At 53.5% G+C, this 18,852-nt stretch overlaps 1 protein-coding gene across 3 annotated transcripts; it reads right to left on the bottom strand.

Annotated features, from left to right (window-relative positions):
* Window positions 1-1,117: 1,117 nt before the first annotated feature.
* On the bottom strand, window positions 1,118-18,484 carry ALKBH5 (alkB homolog 5, RNA demethylase). 3 transcript variants are annotated; one of them, XM_061993379.1, is made up of 5 exons: window positions 18,448-18,484; window positions 17,004-17,817; window positions 10,549-10,629; window positions 6,126-6,281; window positions 1,118-4,491 (listed from the first exon to the last, which is right to left on the bottom strand). In XM_061993379.1, exons 2-5 carry the CDS (start codon window positions 17,720-17,722, stop codon window positions 4,308-4,310), a joined length of 1,140 nt encoding a protein of 379 aa, XP_061849363.1. In that variant the 5' UTR covers window positions 17,723-17,817; window positions 18,448-18,484; the 3' UTR covers window positions 1,118-4,307. The 3 variants fall into 3 exon arrangements, with proteins under 3 accessions (XP_061849363.1, XP_061849361.1, XP_061849362.1); XM_061993377.1 differs by lacking the exon at window positions 18,448-18,484 and adding an exon at window positions 18,034-18,326; XM_061993378.1 differs by lacking the exon at window positions 18,448-18,484 and adding an exon at window positions 18,034-18,326 and having other exon boundaries at window positions 17,004-17,814.
* Between the last annotated feature and the right edge of the window lie 368 nt (window positions 18,485-18,852).

Below are 18,852 nucleotides of genomic sequence, written 5' to 3'. Positions count from 1 at the left end.
TCCACCCTTTAGGCGCTTACGAGCGTCAGTAAGATTGCCCCTCACTCTTCTAGGCTAATCAGCCCATGTCACACAGCCTTTCCTCCTGATAGCCTTATTGTTGGGAGTTTTTTGTGAGAGGGAGAGCAAGGACTCTCCCAGGCCCCTCATCCGGCCCCCCACGCCCATGAGGTGTCCTGGCATCAGAGCTTCCTCCCAGCCCACGGGCCCCAGAGCCAGGGATTGCCTCGGCACCACAGCAGCACCCTGCTCCTGGGACCTGTACCACCAAATGCTGAACAGGGGCTTGCTCGGACCTGATGCAGCAACGGTGCCCTCTCCCACCATTAGGATTCAGACCCTGTCCCCAGTTGGCAACTAATTGTTCCTGGGACAGCCTCATCGTGTGCCCAGGGTGGTGAGGGCACCCTGCCCTGCACCCGGGTGTGGGGTGAGTCACCTCAGGTAGGGCAGGGCTTCCCCTCCCTGCTGACTAACCCTGGCCCCGAGGAGATGCCACAGTGGGGTGACGCAGGGCTTCAGGGTGGAAAAACACCTCGGGGGGGCGAGCAGGGGCCATTGTCACAATGGCCCAGTGATGGGCTCCCCGATGGATGGAGTGAAGGGGTCTGAGCCCAAGCACAGCTCCGAGGCTGGAGCTCATTGCTGCTGGGGAGAAATGGAGGGGAGGAGAAGGAAGGGCGAGAGGGGGAGAGAGGAAGAGAAGGAAGAGACAGAGAGAGAGGAAGAAGAGCCACTGTATGAGGCCAGCAGACCACATCCAGCCACTGTCATCTCCCCGTTGCAGGAAGACACAGGGCAGAGAGGGTGAGAGTCTTCATGTGAGGCCAAAGCACAGAGTACAGACCCTTGGTGTGCTGGGGCCGTTTAGGGTGGCAGGGCAGAGTGGGAGCTGCAGGGAAACATCCGCATTTGCATCCTGGGCAAGAGAGAGCAGGAGGAGGAAGGCAGCGAGCCCCATCCCTGCTTTTTAGGGCAGCGGGGCGGGGGACAGACAGATGCAGCCAGAGACTCTCTTTATTTAGAAGCGGTTCCCCACTCCCTCCAACCTCCCTTCTGCCAGCAGGGACATGAGCACATGTCCCAGCCCTGTCACCACCACACGGCCAGCCAAAGGGATGCTTTCTGCTTTTATTCAATTAATGCAGCAATCTATACAAGAAAAAAAAATAATATAATGAAACCATGAAAATTCCAAACCCTGACAGTGAAGAACCAAATTCTTCCTAAGAATCAACCAGAATTAAAAGATTCTCCCCGCGTCAGACTGTACATAAAATAATCTCTGCCCCATTTACAGTGTTTCACACAGTACTTCTCGTATCTCAAACTTCAGAACTGTACAACTTTGTTACAAACCACGCTTTTTCCTAGGAAAAGCTTACGGAAAAAAATATTGCCACTTTCTTTTGTAGGTTTTTTTTATTCTTATTTGTAACAAAACCAAAGAAAAATTAGAATCTTTAAAAAAAACCCAACCAAACATCCCTCAAAATTAAAGTCAGCCAGAATTGTGAGGGCAGGGCCATGGGAAGGAGCAGAGACACGCTTCTCGGCCCAACACTTCTCCTCCCAAGGAAAGGGAACACTTGGCAGATAAAAGGTACTTGCTACTGGTGGAGGGGGTCCACATTCCCCACCCCTCCCCCAAATCACTGCAGCTGTTCCAGCCCACGGGGCTCAGCCCCTGCAGTGGTAAGAGTTGGGTACCTAACAGCACCCAAAGGCAGAGGCCTAAACTCAGCCCAGCAGAAGTGGGCTTGTGGTGGTGCTGGCTCACCCCAGCGTGGGTCAAAGCCCTGTGCCCCAGAGATCCCCCCCTAGATGAGCCAGGCCTCTGGAGCAGGATGGCAGCTCCTGGTTGTCACGGCTCTCACCTGCCTGGCAGCTGGATAGGAGTTTGGCAGATATGGAGCCAAACGTAGGCAGGCACTGCAGCCCACCAAGCCCAGCGAGGCAGGGGCCAGGAGAGCTTCTCTCCGGCAATTGCAGCCTTTCCTTCTCTTCCTAGCCACACACTGCACCCACACCACTCCTGCAGTAACTCGAATTCGATCACCGAGTCTTCTTGCGATGGAGGTAGCATTAACAACCCCCACATTTCTCCTGTTCTTTGCAGAAAAGCAGGGACAAAGCCCACTGAAGCAGGGAGGAACCCCACCTTCTTCCCTCTTAGGAAAGTCAGTTCTCAGGGTCTGGGTTGGTGGGATGGGCACATTGGACGTAGCCTTATTCCCCATTTTGGGCTGAGCAGGTTACACGAACAACACCCTGTGGGTGGATGGAGAGGTCGGAGCACACGACTGCACCAGACAGACACAACAAAGCCAACAGGATTGGGGGGGATGCATGAGCCTGCTCTGCAGAGAGGAGGGAAGTTTCACCTCCAAATTGGAACTCATCACTCTCCATCCTCCACACCAGACTCATGTCACCAGCCTGCCCCAAAGCCTGCCCCAGCCAGTAACAGGGAACAGGTATGGGCATCACCAGGGTTTCTGAGCCAGTTTTACCAGGCAGGTTACAGGAAGGGATCTAAGACATCTGGATCCGCGTGAAAAATGTGTCTTCTGGTTTCAGATCAAGGTTTCACTCCAATGTTGTTCAGTGCAAAAGAGTTAAAAAACCATGTTATCTACACATATACATCCGTGGGTATAGAAAATGTCTGTACAAGTGGGCAGACGGGCTGCCTGTGCCCTGGAGACTCCTCGCCTGGGTCAGAGCAGCGCGCCCCACTTTCTCTCTCTCTCCAAGGTGTGAAGTCCCAACCAATCGGGTTGGAAATGGAGAACAGAGGGCAGCTGCAGAGCAGCTCCTGTTTGGAGCTTGTCCTGTCCCTCCAGCCGCAGCTGCCAGCTCAGCCCCACCACACGGATGTGGAGCAGGGGGAAGGAAGGAGGGCAGAGCTCCCGACAACAGCACACGGCAGTACTGAAAGAAACTGAGAGAGGGGGGATACCTGCACAAGGACCGGGGGGGGTGACGGTTGGTACTGGGCTAGAGGCGAGATCTCAAGATGCCTTGTTCAGCCTTCAGTGGAGATAGAGCCTCATCCCAGGGGAGCACTGCTTGGAAAGGTGGGTTGCCTCTGGCTTCACTTTGAGTTGAGACACCAGGGTAGAGTGTCTGTATTGCAGAAGCAGGAGTACAACTGGCAGCGAGACAGGGAGAGCAGGTTGCGCAGAGCCAAGATCTCCACAGTGACCACTGTCAGTGGCACAGCGAGCAGAGCCTGGTACCAAGGAGAGCAGAGGGCACAGAGCATGCCCAGGATGAACCTAGAAAGACAATCAGAGCCAGCCATTGCTAGGCACCCTGCTAGCAGGTCTCTAGTTTGCTGGAGATGTTTGCACCAGCTCTAAGGAGGAGAGGGAGGAGGGATCACTGCTCCCTGCATGCGGTTCTGTTATCAGGGGAATGCTAAGCTTTCCAAAACAGGGAGTTTGTAGGCAAGAGCTGGGCTGGATTCTCTGCAGAAAGCTGGGAGGGTGAAGAACATAGCTTCCAAAGCTGAGTGTAGTCTGAAAATGTTTTTTTAAAGGTTTCAGAAGCAGCAGAAGCATGAACTTTCAGATCTCGGGGCAGACAAGGCAGGTTCCTTGAAAGGCTGGCCCTTCTCAGAGACAGAATGCCACGAGCCCACGCTGGCTTTGGAAAAGGGAATGAAAAGGAAACCTAAAGCATTTAAAACTGGTACTAAAGTGCAACAAAAATGTCCTAAACCTTTTGAAATCAGTTGTAGTAAGAGGGGTCTGCAAAGCTTCAAACTTCCAGTTACTGCAGGGCACCCTTAAAACAAACCCAACAACAACCAGGTAAGAGCAGACCAAGGAGCCCTCCGCTGAAGCACGGAATATGAGGCCACCACAGAGAGTTTTAGCTCCCGAGGTCAAACATCATATTTAGAACAACTGGAAAAGAAGACAGTTAAAGCAAAAAGAAAAAATAACTCCAAAAAAAATATAATTCTTGAATCTTGCGCAACGGAACAGTTAAACTTTTTGGTGTTTTCAAAAGAAATCACAACAGACAGCCTGGCATAACTTTATCTGCTTCCTAAGGGAGAGATGCCCGTTTGACCCATGACTCAGGACACCATGTGCACTGGACATGTTCCATCCTTACGTACGTCTCAGCATCCCTCCATTCATAAAAACAAATCTCTAGATCTTTCCTGTTTACTCTTCAAGCCTGAAAGGAAAAACCAAAACTGAAGCTAGATGGAAGAAAGCCAGAGGGAGGAGAAAGTTTTCACAGACTGGAGGCCAATCTCATCAGCTCCACGAGCCTGGAAAGTGCAATCCTCAGTGTCGCCTCATTTTAACTTTCCTGGCTGGGCTGCCGTCCTCCTCTTCCTCGTCACAGTCCTCCGTGTACTCGTAAGACCTTCGCCAATAGTTCTCGGAGCTGAAGTTGCTCCGTCTCCTATGTTTTGGTAAGAGGACTGAGCGCCTGTTCTCCTCTTTATCCATTTCTAGAATCCGTGGCCTACGGAGAGAAAGAGAGAGGGGGAGGGTGAGAGCACATCCACCAGAGGAGTCAAGCGTCCCTCGCACAGCCGCTATCTGCAGGTTTGTGTACTGGGAGCGATACGCCTGCTTCCACACTGCCTTCCTTCCCAGTCCTGGGCACCCAGCAGAGCAGGAACATCACCAAGTTGTACCTCCCATGAGAAGCTGAGAACTTTTGCTTTCCATGGTGCAAGCCCTTCCCCTTCCCAGGGCAAATTTTAGTCTTTACCTCAAGCAGGAATATTTCTAAACAGCCCAGGAACCTCTTTTCAAGTGCAGCTTGTGGCCACAAGGAACATCCCTTGTGCAGAGGGCTCCGTCCCTCCTACAGCACGACTTCTTTTTAAGCTGCTGAGGTATACGTGGTACAGGATGAAATCACAGCTCCCACCTCTTTCGTCCTCTCACGCATTAGCACAGTGCAATTGTCATTTCTACAAAGCTGCCTCTGCCCTCCCAATGATCTCTTTGTGGCAGGACTGAGCTGGTGGGCTGCACAGATCGTTTATTTGATGCTATGTGGCAACTCCCCACCTCCTCTAAGAAGTATCACAATCTGATATTTGTGCTATTTACCTAAGGAATGCTAAAGGAAGAGAAAAACATGTTTTTGATACCCAGAAGCCTGTGCAAGTCTCCTCCATCCTGATAAGGTCACATCAGGCTGATAAACAGTTCTCAGGGATCTGCAGATTTGTCCTGCATGATCGCTTCCCTAATCATACAACAGCCCACTGCGTGCTCAGAGGTAAGCCTTCATCTGCAGGCGCTTCTTCTTGATCTGTCTTCCCAGTTACTGAGTCCAGGTGAATGAACAGTGCTCACAAACAAGCCACCCCTGCTCTCCTCCCTCCAAGACAGGTTGAAACACAGGCTGGGGCTGCACCACAGCCAAGCCCCAGGACCAAGCTGACTTTTGTTTTTTACAGAAAGCACTGAGAATGCCGTTTAGGGAAGCCTAGGAATTGGAAAACACCAGAAACATTGCAGGACAGCTGGCAGACAGGCTATATCAGTCTGCTCACACAGAGCAAGGTGGTATTTAAGGGAAGCCTTGATGCAGAACTCAAGCTGTGTGAAACACCAGCAAGGACCTCCCCTGAAGGTCAGGCTTAACGCCTTCACACGGTCTGGTTACCTACACAAAGATATACACACGCAGCTCTGGAACCAAAACAGATGTGAGAAGCTTCCTGAGAAGGCCTTCACCTTTCCCAGGGAGCAAAACCTCACATTCTCTCCCAAGGCTGCTTTCATAAGATAGTTTAACGCAGCTGCACAGGTTGCTTGGCAATAGAGGTCAAAAATAATTAGCTGCAGGGAAACTGTTGTTCTGAATGACTGCATTATCAAGCGGCAGCCAAATCTATTGCTTCTTCATTATGCCACTCACAGGATAAACAATGTAAGCTGCTTACAGCCAGAGCTTAGACTCTGCAAACCTAGGAGGAACACAAAGAACCGCATCCTGATAAAGCAGACCTGTGCACCATAGCCAACGCCCAGGAGGTGCAAACCAGGGTAGCTTCTCAGAGAGGGGCCAGGAACCTCAGACAGAAGCCAGCCTGGAGATACCACCCACAACATCGTTCTTAGGAGAGATAACCCTACCTGTGAGCAGCGTCTGGATCTGCTTTGCGATGGGACCGCTTTGGTTTCAGGATCTGGTCCCGGTTGCTTCCCGACAGACGGTCAGAGTTATAACCTGGTGGCAACACAGAGCTACTCAGGGATTTTGTTTCCAATCGAGGTGCATCTAGTCTTGTTCTGCAAATATTTAAAAAGAAGAGAATTTGCAAGGAGTTCTCTACAGAAGCGCTAGTGTGCTGCAGCAGACAGCTGTCCTAGATGTGCTGAGGCACAACCCTCAGCCCCAGCCCTGCAGCTCAGGAAGAGGGTCAGGAGTGTTGCACTCAACAGCACAGCACGAGCTGCAGCTTTCTGGTGTCTGCAGCTTCAGCTTTAACCTTTGCTGCCTGGTTAGAAGGTGGCTCAGTGACACACACGGTGATGAGATGAACAATGCTGGGCCCGCTGCAATCCCGGTTACAGGTCACAGAGCAGAGGCGTTGGAGCCCCTGTGAAATCCCAGTGATTCGTCAGTAACTCGCAGCTCCAGTTAAGCCACCTGAGAGACATCCTGTGAAATTCATCATCGCCTACTACAGTAATAACTGCTTCTATCTGGAAACTCCCTACTATCTCATGATCTCATGGGGTCAGGCGTTTCTCAGCTTGACTAAGAGGTCTGAGGAGTCGAAGCAAGAGTTAGGAGAAGGTCTATCAAACAGAAGCCAAGTCATATCCCTTCCAGCAGTGCAGCACATGCTTCAGCTACACCAGAAAGCAAGCACAGCTCGTCCCAGAGCAGAATCATCACTGTCCCAGGCACAACTGCAGCCACACAAACGCAGAGGGAGGCAGTAGGCTGTGCAGCACAAATGAAAACTCAATGGTGCAGCACCTTAATAGTGGCACTATCACCATCTCCAAGCACAGCACAGGTAAGTATCAACTTACAAGCTCTGCTCAAGTCTATTTCAAAACACACACTGGCGCCTAAAAGTCAGAAAAACAAACTAGAAGGTGGGTGAAAATTTCAGGAGGATCCAAGCCACTTCCCAGAAGGAAAGGCACCCTGATATTGTTGCTGCAGCCTGTCTCCCACTTTGGGATTAGGGGTAAATACAGAAGGGTTCTGAGTGAAGGAGTTTGCTCTCTAGTGCTGAACTTCAACTGCTGAGGGAAGTTTACACAGGAGAATCTCAATCTAAACTCCTGTTAGGAAGCACCATCCAGATGCCAAGCTTCCTCTCTGCCATCAGGGAAAGGCTGTTCGGTTGGCCAGGGTGATGCCAGGATGGCACATGTGAAGCTGGGCATGGCAGTACAGCTCTGCCCAGCATGCCAGAAAGAAGGAAGACCTCTGCAGGCAGTTGCCAGCCAGGCTGGAGCCGGCAGTAGCCCAGAACATCATCATCCTGAGCTGCTCTCAGCTCCAGGGTGGACCCAGTCCAGCTTGAACACCAAAGACACTGCTGATCCTGCCCCGGCCAAGTTTGGCAGTTTAAATACATTTCAAATACAACAGTGACCACAGGCTTGCAATTAAAACAAATCGTCAAACACACTGCAAGGAAGTGTCAGCTTTCCTCCTTCTGAACAATGCAGGAGCAGGTATGAGGAGAGGCTACAGTAAAACAGGGAGCAAACCACCTACCAAAGTGAAAGTTAAGTAGAACAACTCCCGGATGTAACTACTTACAAAGAAGTGCTTACAAACAGCAGCATAAGCCTTCTAAGATGACTCTTGAGACCCGCTTGGATAGTTCTCATTTCTATCCCCACCTCCTACATTACCCCTTTCAGCATCTCATGAAATTGAGAGCACTGTTCCTTCCCCCGGCAACCCTCTTGCTCAAAGCACTTCCAAACCTTGCTGGGTCCCTGCCAACCCGCCCTCCAACCTGCAGGAAACACTGTAAATATCATCACACTGCAGCACTCAGGTGTTTATGACCTACTTGGTAACCACACTGCTCTCAAGCATCCTGCAAAACCCCACTGCTCCTCCAGCTTGCACTGTTTTGTTCTCCCACTGCTGCCAGCGAAGCCGTCTCTAGAGTCACGCACTCAGTGTAGAGGCAAGAACAGATCCAAGCTCAAACATCTGGGGCCCAGCAGCCTGTTCAGAGCTGAACGTCCCACCCCCGAGCTGCAGCAGAGTTTACGCTGCTCTGTGACCCAACTGATGTGATCCTGCTGGAAAGCTCGAAGGCAAGGAAGAGGAGTTTCAGGAGGCCGCTGGCTGCTCTGCTCGCAAGCCTCTCGTGCTGTAGCTGCCAGAGGAAGTGGCTGTTTTCCTGGTTGCATAAGAGGCTATTTCAGCCTGCGCAGAGTCGCATGACGCGGGCCCCGGGAGCGGCGGCGGCCGCAGCAGCACATGCCGTGGGGATGCAGGCGCAGGCAGAGGCCAGCGCAGCCCTGCGGCGCATGCAGGCGTGCAGCCGGGCTGCAGCCACCAGCACAGGCGATAAGCAGCGAGTCATAAGCTCTGTTTGGCAGCAATGGGAGCGCGCCCTGCGGCAACCCGGCCGTCGCCCTGTGCTCACCGGGGCTGCTGAGCTCCACGGAGATTACACTGAAATAATTACCAGGGGGTTTCCACTTTGCTCAAGAGGAAAAAAAAAATCCTGTTGTGGTTTCCTTCGGCCTGCCAGTCAAGTCAGCCCGTCGCTGCCTGTGTCTGACTGGGCAGAGACACTTCTAACACTAAGCAAAGTGGGCCCCTAAAGTCAGGGAAGGCAGGAGACGCTGCCACAGAAGGATGGCCAAGCAAACACAGCCAACACAGCTCTGCCCAGTGCTAACGGCCTTTGTCTCTTCAGCAGTGACGTGCCAGGTCAGCTGGGTACATCTCAGCCAGCAAGGTGCTTGCCCAGCTGCACTTTGAGGACAGTCAGGCTAGACCAAAATATCTCAACACGTCTCACTTACAAAGCAAGGGGTAGCACCAGTTTAAATAAGTATATTAGATATCTGCACCAGTTTGGGCAGCTTTAGCTTATTTAGCCCAGTCTGCCTTTCCCGGGGAACTGTTCCACAGCCTGAGACAGGCAGCTTCTCCGTCCCCAAGTCCGAGTAAAGTAGCTACAGGTTCTGGAGGTGCCTTCCAGTGGCACACACCAGCACTCACACTGCTTTTTCTTGGCTGAAGTAACCAACAACACAGTCACAATAGCCCGTCAGTTCTTATCACAGCCTTCTGACCTTAAACCTCAGGTGGCAATAACCAGCTATTGGGAGGTTTGGTTCCAATCTTGTCTTTCATCGCCCTCTACCACCTGCCACATCTCACTGTGTCTCCCCCGGGTCCATACTGATTTTGCCTGGCTAATGCCTCAGGGCTGCAGTCTTTCCTACCTTCATTTCACAGCTCTCTAACCAGATGTCCAACCCCACTCCAGTGGCTTTGTGCCATATCTTCACAACGTTGTCAGACTTGTTTTGAAATCAACTAAGCCATCCAAAAGCTCAGCAAGTCTGAATCCAGAATACTTGCCCGCTAGCCTTAATGCCAGTCCGGGCCACAGCTGCGGCCCTGCCACTGATGTCCACATTTTCAGCTGAACTTACAGGACTCAAGTCACATGTTTTCACTTGCAAATGGATTTCCTGGCAGCAGAATTACTGCTAACACCTTCTAAGGCAAGATCAACGTAGGTCAATGCATCGCAGTCATGTTTGTTGGAGTCCTAGCAGGAGGGACTGAGAAGAGAGGACATTTCTGAGCTCTAAAAAATGTTACACTGAGGGCGTTACACTTGGAGTGGGGTTGGTTTATTTTTTTCCCCATTTTCTGAAGAGCTGTAGGAACAGGCTGATGAAATGCCATCAGCTGACTAGGACGGCCTATCTTCTAAAAGAGGAAGAGATGTGACACAGCTTACAGAGCTTGGCTTCCCAACACTGACTCGAAGGATGAGCTCTGTAAAGCTATCACTAAATTCACCGCACTCGTTTCTCCTTCAAAGCCAGCGTGTTCCCCTCTCTCCCCTAGAAATGAAAACCATGCTACCAAGAAAACTGCATCTGCTTTACAGGAGATTCTTCATCGTCAGTCTCAGCTTCAAAGGACCATCCAGGACATGCATGTGGGTATCATATGATCAGACACCTGGATACATAGCCCAAAACAAAAGCTTGAAATCCTAGCTGTTTGGAGTTAGGCAGCCAACAAGAGCCAGGTGTTTGGATGTGAACAGCACATGCAAACCCAGACATCACAACAAAGTACTGCTGCACAGAGCCAAGAAGTGATTAACTCTGCAGTAACAAACTCCATCTACTTCCACCAGCCAAGTGTTGGGTACAGTAAGACAAGTGAGCATCAGTGATATCTAATCAAGATTTAGGATCAAGCCAGCAAATTATCCAGCAAGGCAGTTTTCAAGTGTTTCTTTAAAAGCACCTTAGGAAACATACAATACTACATTCAGGTTTATCTCACTGTCCAGAGGGCTTCAACACTTACTTTCGAAGAATGATGACAGCTCTTCTCTCCTTGATGTCTTGTGGTCGAATACAGTGTGTAATTTCATCAGCTGCATATCCACTGGCAACAAAAACAAAAAGCCACTGTGAGAAAAATGACAAGCAGAAGCACCTCTTAACTTCCACCAGGAATTCCTCCCCCAAAACACCATTCCCCAGATGCACAGCAGCTAGACTTAGAGGAAGGAAGAAACTTCAGGAAAGGACATGGACAGTCAGGAATGGGGTTTTCCTTTTTTTTTTGACTCAATTTTTTAGCATACACTAGAGGAAACCACCACTTGCCGTGACATAAGGCATACAGAAAAATGAGTTTATGGAGTGTAAATCACAGTCATTCATTTATCAAGAGATTGAAGAGAAATATATATATAAAAAAGTTAAAATCAGCATGTTGCTTCCAGAGCATCTTCTCACACGTCCTGGAGTAAAACACCATCTCTCATGGCTGAGGTGTGCAGCATTCCCAGACACGAGCGCGTATGGGACTTGATGCAAAGATCTGTCAGTCAAGCAGGAAGAGCCAAGGTGAGTGTCTCACCCTCCTCACCGAGGAGACACTGTCCTCTCACTCCCCTCACCTTCCCTGCCACCCCCTATGTGGTAAATCCTCTGCCATGGTACAAACACCAACACCCAGCACAGCCCAACCCAACGCACACAGGGCAACCTTCAAACTCAGACCTGCAAACCAAGCTGCCCTAAAACCTCCCTGCTACAGGGCTCTCAAGGCCAGACGTTGATTTGGGCTGAGGAGAATGACACCAGGCTCAAGCAGATACGTCACCATGCAGCAGCCATTCCCGGACAGAGAGTGTTTTGCTGTATGAGATGACTTCACCCACTCCACACTTCTAGCAGGTAGGAGGAAAGCCTCAGCCAGTTTGAGTCTCAGCTACCCACAACACACAGGAGTGTATTTTTTTTTCCCCTCTGGCTGCTTCTGTTGCTCAGCACAAGTCCTGGTGTCCAGCACAGCAGGTGAGACCACGGTGGGTCCGTGGACAGCAGCCATCACGCCTCCCTGGAGCACTTCCCGTCACTTGGGTGCTAAGGAGCTGGTCTGAGAGGTGGGCCTGCCCTCTACCTGCTGTTTGGAGAGCGCCTGATCACAGGAAAGAGCCTTCTAGAGCCCAGTACTGGTAAAAGAGAAGTTATACACCTTTAGAGCTTCCTGAAACAAGGCCAGCAATGCCTTTGAAGGCACTTGGGTGAAGGCAGCTCACACCACACATATTCTCAACGCTGGTTTAACTTGAAGCAGAAATCACAGAGCCTGCTCTCCCCACGAGGCCCTCTCCTGAGGCTGGCAGCCAGCCCTCCAGGAGCAGGGCCAGGTCCATCAGCTCACAGTTGATTTGGGACACTCAAGAGCAGAGACCATCACGCATATGCATGTATTTTCTGGGGATGGGACCGGGTTTCCTTTATCTGGTTAGATAATCCACCCACTCAGAGGAACACACACCTCTCAAAGATGGATTTACCGCTTTGAGAAGAGAGTTAAGAGCCTAAAATCTGATGGGTAAAACCAGGAGTTGATGTCAAGCCCCTCCCAGCCTCCAGGGCACTGCAGAACAAGACAGTTTTATGCGAAGGGGCTCACAATGATGCTCTATTATGTTCCAGGAACCTCTGCATCAAGCTCCAGCAAATTCATTACTATCACCCACGACAACATTCAACTCAGCGCATCCTCAGCAACACCCTGAGCACCTGCTTCCACCAGAGCACTTGCTGGAAGCAAGGCCTGCTTCCAGACCTGCGAGATCTCACCCTGACCACTTGTTCTCACTCCCCAGGCAGGAAGCCACCCCCCAGCTCACTTTCAGAGCAATGCTGGGCAAAGCTTGTGGTGCCAGGGACATGTGGGCAGCACCAAACAGCCCCCTTACCCCTGTCCAAAGCCATAATGCGGACCCACCAGTCTGCCCCAGTGCCACTGGTATAAGAAAACCCAGCATGCAGCATGTCAGGTATAGCGACAGCATCTCTCTGCACTGCCCTCAGGTTCACACAGGCACTAGGCAGAAAAATGGAAGAAAAAGACTACATGGCTGTGTCACACTCGTTCTGCTTTGTGCCAGCACGAACTTGTCACCCACTGCACGGCCCTGTCACATCCTGGTGATGGATGAAGGGGCAGAGGCTGGGACGAAACACCTATAATGATATCAAGGGCCTAAACAGAGATTTCTCACCCAAAGCATGAGGCGAGAGATAACTTAGTAGGGAAAACCCTGAACTGCTGCCCATGACAACATCCAAATGTTCTGTCTCCAGCCTATAGCATTTTCCAGAACATGTGCGGACAGCATCTGCACCTCCTTGCTTCCCCAGCTAACACTCCAACTCCTAACTAACCTGTCAGATCTCACACTCCCAACTCCTCCCCAGGTCTCTTTTTCAGTCCAGAAGAGTTGCTGCTGAGCCACAACATAACTGATCAAGGAAAGATGAAGGTAGCTTTTTGTGTACAAACATCACCAGAAAGGAGGCACTGAAGCTCTGCAGTGTCTCTAGTGAGAAATATTTGCCAGGGCTGACAAAAGCCAGGCCAGCTCAGAGGCAGAGGAACCTCACACACCAGCCCATGGCAGGGTTTGAGCAGCTCAAGCCTTTACTTGTGGCTCAGGAAAGCTGCTGCCACAAGCCACAGAGGTGACACTGACCAACTGAATCAGAGCTTGAACAAATCTATTTGCCTCATCACCACCGGCACACACAGAACTCCCTCTGCACCAGTGGCCTTTTCTAAGGGATCAAGACTTTTCTGGAAAAACATCTAATTCAGGCAGTTGAGGAGAGATTCCTCCAGCTGGGAAAAAAAAGAGGTTCATCCTCCAGAGACTGCACCCAGCTCTGATGATCAGGCATGCGTCCACACAACAGGAGACACAAACGCCACCATACTTCCACTGCTATGACAAACAGCCGGGAGGCGACCTGGAGCACTCCCCAGCTGCAGCAGGGAAGCCCACATGGTGTACAAGCTCTCAGAATCTGGGAAATGTTACTTCTGGGTGCTTATTCCTCTAGCTAACTGCACCTGCATTATTTCTAACCACAGCCCAGAGATGCAACACCCACCTGCTGAATAACAGCTACTTAGGGGCTCACATTTGCTACCAGGGCATGGTGTAGTGGTGCAGGGGTGCAGCTGGAACCACCTGCCCTGGCTGGCTCTGCATCTCCCAGCTCCCTTCCCTTTTTTCCAGGCTAAGCAGGCTTTAAAGTAAACATTCCCCAGATGAACAGGCAAATTCCTCCATCCCCAGTGCTTCCATCAATTGATGCTTATCAAATTTTTGTTAAAAAAAAAGAAAAGAAAACCCACAATGTGGCACAGCCATCAGCCCCCAACAGAGAGCTGATGGTCCACAGGACCCAATTCACCTTCACTCCAAGTGCCTGAGAAGAGCAGCACAGACTTGGGCTTTGCTGCCACTTCCTCTTGGCCTGGCTGGTAGCAGGACAAATCCACAGGAGCACCCGCTTCCTGGAGCTGCACGAGAAGAGACTGGAGGTTTTCTAGGTTTTAGAACCCACAAGGGCAAATTGTTACCACAGACACATAAGGAGGGAGGAAAAAAAGTGTCATGTGAAAGAGCAAAGGGCCCATCAGCAGGTCACGGGGTGGCTCAGCCTTTGTCCTGTTGGCAGAGGTGCACAGCCCAGCCAGGAGAACCTCCCTTCCACCTTTTAAACACTAACCTCTCATTGGAAATCTGAATGCTTTCCAACAAGCTTGAGGCAGGTTCAGTGTTTGCAAACATCACAGCCTGCTTCATGGTAGGCAAATAAAGTCAAGGGAGGGATATGGGGAAAGCCCCTCTGCGAGGCAGGGGGCATACCTGGCTACAAAATAGGGAGGACAATTTGGAATAGGCTGCTGAGAGCAGGAACAGGGCAGGCATGACCAGGGGAGACCCCAAGAACAATGTGGGGCTAAAGAGAGGGATGGAACAGCTTTCTTTTGATCCTCACGATTTCCAAATGGTAAGCAATGCCTGGCTTCCCCAGAAAGGCTGCGTGCCAGCAGCAGCCACTGACCCAGCAATATTTGAATCACAGACATTACAAGCATGCCATTTCTATCTGCAACATTTCCCTATCTCCAGGGCAACTGCCTTCAGCAACTGTTTACTGAGAGGCAAAAACACCCCAAGTTTGGAGAGTTAAACATGACCAAGGGCTGGAATTCAGAGATACAGCCCTGAGAGTACACAGACACACCTCTCCACGCTACTCCTGTATCAGTGAGGTTAGAAGGATGACAGTGAGCAGAGGAACTTGCATCCAGCAAGGATCATATCAATCCCAGAACAATCACTTTGGCAGAATCTCTCTTAAATGACTGCTAAGTATCTGCTAACTGCCATACCCAAATTGAAATAATCCCCATTTTAAAGTCTATTATTTGCTGGAAAGCAGAACAACTAAGAGTGGATTAAGCCAGTGAAGACATGCGGTAGGTGGGTCAGAAAGCAATCCTTCTATTTGCAGGGAAAAATATGTCTTCCTTTAATTTGTAGGATTGTTTCAACCCCGGGTGACAGCTTGTCAACAACCCAAACTCACAAGCCTGGGAAACATCCTGCTCCAGTTCTTGGAGCCCTGAGTCAGCTGCCTCTTCCTGGCAGTTTTGGGGGAAGAGCGAGGGTCTGGGACAAGAAAACATCACTCTGGTCCTGAAGCAGAGCAGAGCATCTTTCCCTCCTCCCATAACCTTCCACTGCGAGGCAACCATTGCAGACCCAAAGCCACCAGTGTTCCTACTGGCTTTGACTACAAGACTTCAGACTGTGTTAACAGCTCTGCCAGCATGCTCCTAAGCAAGGAAAGAAATCCCTCTGTCTTTAAAAAAGAAAAAAAGTTAACCTCTGCCTCTGAAAAGAAGGACAGCTATTTACTCCAGGCCCACCTGGGAAAGGCAGCAGAGGGGTTTGCATCACCAGCAGAAAAAAACAGGGTAAAAACTTTCCTTCCTGGTGTCTAAGGGAAGTGAGGGAGCAGAGCTGCTGCTTTGCACCTAAGCTTCCATCCCCTGGGACAGAGCCTGCGGCAGGATGGGTGTCACTCCTACCCTGGTTCCCCTTCACAAAATGACCCTGACCTCTGCCCAGCCCCTGCAGCCTCCCTGCCCTGGCCAGTTCACCAGAGAAGGAGAAAAAGTCCCCAGCGCCGGTTCCTGCTTCTCCCTGCAGCCTCCCTCATCCCCGGCTGAGCCACAGAAGTTACCTAACGGCGGGGGGACGGCGAGGATTAGTTAATGTTTGTGCAGCTTTTCCCAGATAAAAGCTACGCGAGATCTCCACATTTATTATTGATGCACCGAGGCTGGGGGGATGTGGGGGGGAACATTCCTTCCCGAACCCTGCGGCGATCGCTTTACAAGCCAAAGCAGGGGATTGTGTTACGGCCTGGGAGCCCTGAAAACCAGCCTGGAGCTTCACCAGGCCAAAAAAATAAACCCCAAACGAGGATCTAGTTGGTAGCTGGGAGCACTGCTTGGCAGAGGCCGGGCAATCCCTGCTCCTGGCAGGGAGCACTCTGACCTTCAGAGGCAGGAGGGACTGGTGCTCACCCAAGCAGGCAGTCCTGGCGTTGGCCTTCAAGCCGCCTTCCCCAAGCCCTGGGCAACAGCAGGTCCCTAGGCAGCAGCCTGCACGCACCCTGCCCGTCCCCTTACCTGCCCGCCCGGAGCCTAACGGGAGCCACGGGGATTAGGAAGCGTTTCCCAGCGCCAATCCCAGCTTTACTACCGACCAGCTGCATGACCTTGGGCAGGTCATTTCACCTCCACGGCTCTTCCTCTTCCACCTACACATAAGGTCCCTTCTCATGCCCATGACTGGCCCAGCTTCCAAGTGACAGTCCCCTGGGGCTCTGCACTCTGGTCTCCCTGTGGTGTGGGGCAGGGGAGGGTTTAGCATTCCCAGGTTATGAACTGGGGAGGCGAGGCCATCCACACCTCCTCTCCACACTTAAGGTCAGGTTGGGGAGGCACCAGCTGAGCTAAGAATAGATCCAGGAGCCCCGTCCCATCCAGCTGCTCCTCTGTGACCACTCTTGGGCAGAGAATCCATTTTGTGTCTCAATGTGTTATTTTAACTGTTCACAGAAACTATGGCAAAGCTTTGCTCTGCAACCGGCCACGCTCCTGCCAGGACCTGCCTCAAGCCCCACAGAGACAACACCCACCCTCCCCCAACCAATCATTCACCCACATCCCCATCCCCCGTGGGGGCAGGACCCCTCCCCTAGATCCCTCCATCATCTCCTCTGCCACAGCCAGACCCTGCATGCCTACAGGCGGGCAAGATCCAGCCCGAGCTGCCATGTGGGGTGTGTGTCCACGCGCCTCGTGATTAGCGTTACACAACCAAGCCCTGACACACGTTAGCGGAAGCCTCGGCAATGCAGGAGAGTTACCTGAGCACCGTGACACTTCCCCTCTTCACGGGCAGGAAGAGAACGGGCTCCGAGACCCTGATGGGTTTGAACTGGAATTTACACCCGAAGCAGAGCGCTGAGTCGCTGAAGAAGGAGACTGAGACGATGGGCCTCTCGAAGATATGGATGGGATCCACATGGGAGACAATGCAGCCCCCCGGCTGGTAGTCGTTGATGACGGCACTGTTCACAAAGCCCTCGGGAATCACCCGGTGCTCCACCAGCTTCCTGATCACCAGGTCGTGCACCCACTCAGGGATGGCGTCCACCTCCCCCCGCGGGTACAGGCGCTCCTGGCCGGGGCCTCGTCTCTGCAGCTGAGACCCGTAGGTGTAGCCCTCCCCGAAAAAATACTTGTTCCGCAGCGGGGCCCGATCCACCGTGTGCTCCTTGTAGAGCCCCTTCTCCGCCCGGGACACCACGTCCTCGATCCGCGCTTCAATCTTGGCGCACTCCTCGGCGCTGAAGAGGCGAAGCTGGCGGATGCCACTTTTGACTTTCCGAGCTTCTTCCTCCTCCTTTTGCTCCTCGTAGTCGCTGGGCTCGGAGCCGGAGTCCTGGTGCCGCCGCTTGCGATCGTAGGGGGGTTCGGGGGCCTCCCGCGGGAGGCTGCCGCCGCCGCCGCCTTTGTGGCCGTCCCGGTAGGGCATCATGGACTTGAGCTTCTCCCGCAGGTCCGTGTAGCCGCTGCCGGCCATAGTGCGTCCGCAGCCCCCGCCTCTATCGATCCCGGCGCTGCAGGCGGCGGGCGGCGGGGGACGCGCAGCTGCTATTCATGGCACCCGCCGCCCTGCTGGAAGAGCCCCGGAGAAACGGGGAAGGTGAGAACGGGACCCCCTCACTCTCACACACACACACGCACTCCCGGCGCCTATGGCACCCCGCCCCGGGGAGATGGGACCCCCCTTCCCAGCGGGCAGCACGGCTCCCTCCCGCCCCCCCTTCCTTCCCTCCCACCGTGACGCCCCTCCTGGGAGAAAGGAGGCGGCCCGGCGGACGCCACACTCACGGCTTCGCCCGGGAAGGGCGCGGACAATGCTGCCGGTGCCGCAGCCGAAGCTCACGCGGTGACCGGGCCTGGCACATGCCCAGCGGCGGCCCCGGCACGGCTCGATGCCCTTCCCACTCCCTCCGCCGCGGCGCTGCCCATGGCGGAGGGGGAATAGCGGAAAGGGGGGAGGGGAGGGGGGGTGGGGGCGGGCCGGAGCGCGGCGGCGGCGGCGTCCAGGAGTCTCGCGCGGCCCTTCCCGCGGCGCGCTACGTCACCAGCAGCCAGCCCGACCTCCCGGCCCGCCGCGGCGCCGCCCCCTGCACCGCCCCCCGCCCCGCCGCGCACGCGTCCGGCCGCGCCACCGCCTCCCTCCGTCCCCAAGATCCCGCCCCTCCCACGCAACGCGCGGCGCGGCCTGGCCGCCGCCATTACCTGCGCCTCACGCCGTAACGGTTACCGGCAGCTCCGCCAGGCCCCGCCCCGCCTCCCGGCTCGGCACTGATTGGCTAGAGGGGGCGGGCGCCTGCGGCGAGCCAGCGGCTGATTGGGCGGCTGGCCGGCGGCACTAGGGCCCAGTGGCGCGCGACGGCGGGTGGCGGGGGGGGGGGGGGGGTTGGGGTGGCCGCCCAGGTGCCTGCGGGCGCGCGGCGGCGGCGAGGCGCCACCGCCCCCTGGCGGGCGGACGGGGCAGCACAACTGGCGGGGCAGCACAACTGGCGGGGCGTCACCCGGTGGCGGGAGAGCGCGTGCCACCCGCCGGGCGAGAGCCGCGGCACGGGGCTGCGGGAGGCTGGTGTGCGGGGAAACAGGCTCAGCGAGCGGGGGAAGCGAGGCACA

Source organism: Colius striatus, chromosome 3, assembly GCF_028858725.1.
Source record: "Colius striatus isolate bColStr4 chromosome 3, bColStr4.1.hap1, whole genome shotgun sequence".
Classification (NCBI taxonomy): Eukaryota; Metazoa; Chordata; class Aves; order Coliiformes; family Coliidae; genus Colius; species Colius striatus.
Note: the sequence above shows the minus strand (reverse complement) of the source record. Positions and strands in the feature narration are given on the sequence as shown.